The 3,745-nt window shown below is 57.7% G+C and overlaps 1 protein-coding gene across 1 annotated transcript; it reads left to right on the forward strand.

Moving 5' to 3' along the window:
* The first annotated feature begins 274 nt into the window (after positions 1 to 274).
* Positions 275 to 3,405, forward strand: DNAL4 (dynein axonemal light chain 4). Its single transcript, XM_065888008.1, has 3 exons — positions 275 to 343; positions 1,917 to 2,000; positions 3,241 to 3,405. Exons 1-3 carry the CDS (start codon positions 275 to 277, stop codon positions 3,403 to 3,405), a joined length of 318 nt encoding a protein of 105 aa, XP_065744080.1.
* Positions 3,406 to 3,745: the final 340 nt, after the last annotated feature.

A 3,745-nucleotide genomic window follows, 5' to 3' on the forward strand; every position in this document is an offset into this window, starting at 1 on the left:
GACTTGCTGGCCATTTGGAAAGGATGCAGAGGAGTTGAGATGGGGAGGTGTCAGATTGTTACTGAGACATTTCTAATTTGCGATGTATGGTTTTTAAGCCAACTCGTTTCTCCTGGTTTTTCCTGTTTTCTGCAGCACCCCTTGGGGAAAGACATTTTCTGCTCCCACCAAGCTGGCTGGGCCTGCTTCCTGAATCTCCTGGGTGTGTCTTAATTACCAGTCCCAGCACCTCCTGAAAGCCCCACTCTCTCCTCCTGGTCACAGAGGAAGGATCATGGGAGAAACAGAAGGGAAGAAAGATGAGGCTGATTATAAACGACTGCAGACCTTTCCTCTGGTCAGGGTAAGCCCTGGAGGAGGGAGGCAGGTAGCCAGCAGGCCCCACAGAGCCTTAGAGAGAGGCAGGGGGAGCTTGTCCCCTGCAGAATAGCAGTGGGAGGAAGTTAAGAAGGGCTCTGTTGGCCAGATCTAGAGACCGAGGGGTCAACAGTGATTCATCCTTTCATTCATTCATTCACTCGACAATTATTTATTTAGGCCACCTGCTATATATCGGGCACTGTTCTAGGCACTGTGGATGTAGGAGTGAACAAGACAAAGGCCTGGCCCACATGAAAGAAAGGTTTAAAGAACATAATTTCAGGTAATGAGTGCTATGAAGAAGAATAAAGCAGGTATAAGGGGCCGGCGAATAGAGGATGTCTTCTAGAAAGGTTTCTCTGATCAGAGACCTGAATAAAATTAGGGAGCAAGCCTTGTGAAAGTCTGGGGGAGAGCACTCCCCAAGCAGGGGAGGCAGCAGGCACAGAAAGCCTGAGTAAGCCCAGCATTTGGGAGGAACAGCAAGAAGGCCAGTGTTGCTGGAACAGGTGCTGAGGGGGTGGCAGGACGTGAGTGTCAGCGTGACAGCAGGGCCAGGCCCCAGAGCCCTGGGGGCCACGGTGAGAAACGTGGATTCTATCCTGAGTTCAAAGGGGAACAGTAAAGAGCTGTAAGCAGAGGAGTGGGAGTGCTGTGATCCGTTTTACGTTTAGAATTTCTAAAAGATCACTCTAGCTGTTGGAAGGAGAATGGATTTTAGGGAATCAGGGTGGAAGTGGGGAGACCAGTCAGGGTACTATTGCAGAGGCCCAGAAAGATGTGGGTGGCCGGGTCCAGGTCACAGAGTAGAGGTGGCAAGACATGGTAGGATTCTGGACAGATCTGGAAGGTAGAGCCGTAGAATTCACTGGCGCATTGCATGCTGGGTACGAGGGAAAGCAAGCCAAGGGTGACTGCTAGGGTTTATTTTGTCCTGAGCCTGGGAGAGAAAACTGTGTCAATTACCAAGAGAGGGAAGACGGAGGAATAGGTTTGTGGGAAAAATCAAGAGTTATCTTTCAGACATCTGAGGTTGTCAAGTAGGCAGTTGGACATGGGAATCCGGAGCCCAAAAAAGAAGTTAAAGCCAAGGATGAACATGTGGGAGCCCTCCCCGCATAGAAGATGCATAAATCCATGGAGCCGGGTGGGGTCCCTAGAGAGCAGGTAGCCGGATGGAGACGAAGCCCAGAAGAGGAGGCACGTGAGCAAAGTGGCCCGAGAAGGAGCGCCCAGAGGGGCTGCACCGTCTCTTCAGGCTTCTGGGCGCGTCAGCTGTGTTCTGAGGCTACTGGTGAACCGTTCCCGTGGCCGGCAGGCTCCCGCCTGGGCCGGCCTCCAGCCCGTGCCTGTCGCTGTAACACGTTGGTCGCACAGGGGCCCGGGGCCTAGGAGCCCGTGAGGCTTGGCATGATTCCGTCAGGAGATGGGTCATCTCTCTGGGCTGTGCCCGGGCAGCTCCCCGGTGTCCGTGCCTTACGCTGGGGACGGAGGCCAGCCCGGGAGGCAGGTCACAGGCTGAGGCTCTCTCTGTTTGTCCCCTGCCTTGTCTCCAGCACTCGGACATGCCAGAGGAGATGCGAGTGGAGACCATGGAGCTGTGTGTCACGGCCTGTGAGAAATTCTCCAACAACAACGAGGTATTGCCATCAGTGCAGGCGGCCCCTCGTGTCTTTGGTGACCCCTGTGACCCCAGTCCCCACAGCGAGCCCCAGAGAGTCCTGCTGGGACCAGGCTAGAGCCTTCCTTGGAAGATTCGCACCGTGGGGAAGGCCGGTGAGGGGAGAGACCGGTGCTGTCTCCGGTACCGATCCGATGCTCACGACCAGCCCTAGAGGGAGAAGAGCCAGAGGGCTTTCCGTGACGCCCCTGCCCATGTTCCCCGTCTCAGGCGGGCTGCTGAATAGGGCACCTTTCCCCTTGGCTCCGTCCCTGCGGAGAACAGAGGCCCGCCCAGGCGCTCATTCATGTATCCATTCATCCATGCAAGAAGGATGTTAGACACGTCCCTGTGCCAGGACCGTTCTGGCTGCTGGCGATAACGACACATCGGCGTCGACACAGGGATGTCACTCATCAACCTGGTGGTGAGCAAGAAAGAAGTCGGTGTCATGGCAGCTTGAGTGATGAGGCCGACCCTGGCTAGTGAGAACCCAGGCTTTGGGCCGGGGAGGCCCACGTGCACATCCCATCTCCAGCCCCCCCTAGCTCTTGAACCTTGCACAGGCCATTTCTCATCACCCAGTGGCCTAGCCTGTGGCCAGGGGTGAGGGTGCTGCCAGTGCCCAGCAGGTGCCTGAGCACAGGGCTCACCCCGCAAAGGCTGGGCCTCCGCCCCACCCCCAGACCTCTTCTCGAAAGAGCGAGCGCGGGAAGGAGGGAGCTGCTGCAGCGGCCGAGGGAGCCAGGCCAGCTTCTGTCCCAGAGCCCACCCATCGGGGAAAAGCCTTTCTGTTCCCTGAGGGGAAGCCTGACACCTCGTGGTGACGATGGTAATCCGTGCAGTCTGCGGCGTGCTCTCCGGGCGCTTGTTTGTTGAGTGCTGAGAACAGCCTTGTGGCCCTGGCACTGGACGCGGGCACTAAGGGCAGAGCCAGAGCTCCAGCCCAGGGCCCTGTGTCAGGCCCGAGGCCGCTCTACCGCCTCGCCAGCGTCTTCTGACTGATGAGGTAGTGTCTGGTTTCCTGTCCCTGTGTAACGACAGCCCCTAGCAGGAGGGTCCCCGTGCGGAAACCCTGTCCGAAGGTTCCGTAAGCAGAACAGCGATATCAGGCAACAGGCCTTTCTCTTGCCAAGACCTGCGCTTTCCGGAGAGGCGCTGACTCCTGCCCACTCTCTTCCCGAAACCTCCCTCTCTGATGAGCATCCTCTTGGTTCCAGAGCGCCGCCAAGATGATCAAAGAGACCATGGACAAGAAGTTCGGCTCCTCCTGGCACGTGGTGATTGGCGAAGGCTTCGGCTTTGAGATCACACATGAGGTGAAGAACCTCCTGTACCTGTACTTCGGGGGGACCCTGGCTGTGTGTGTCTGGAAGTGCTCCTGACACTGTCCCCCACCCCTGCCCCCGTCCCCCACAGGCCTTTTCCTGCTGTTCCTCTGGGATGGGGAGCAGCCCCAGGCAGCTCCTGACTTTCCAAAGGAAAGCGGGCTCTCTTCTGTTGTCCTGGGTACCGTTTCCCGAACCGCGCCCAGTGTGTGAATTCGTTGACATCTCTGCCCCAGGCTCGCAGCCATCTCACGCTGAGTCCCGGGGTGTGAGGGGGCGGCAGGGGAGGGGTGGGGAGATGTGACAGGGTAGAAGGAGCGGGGGAGGTGGAATTGCTCTCACAGGGACATGCTAGCCCCACCTCTCCGGGTGGCTGCTCACCCCTCACAGCCCGGGA

Source organism: Phocoena phocoena, chromosome 11, assembly GCF_963924675.1.
Source record: "Phocoena phocoena chromosome 11, mPhoPho1.1, whole genome shotgun sequence".
NCBI classification, from domain to species: domain Eukaryota; kingdom Metazoa; phylum Chordata; class Mammalia; order Artiodactyla; family Phocoenidae; genus Phocoena; species Phocoena phocoena.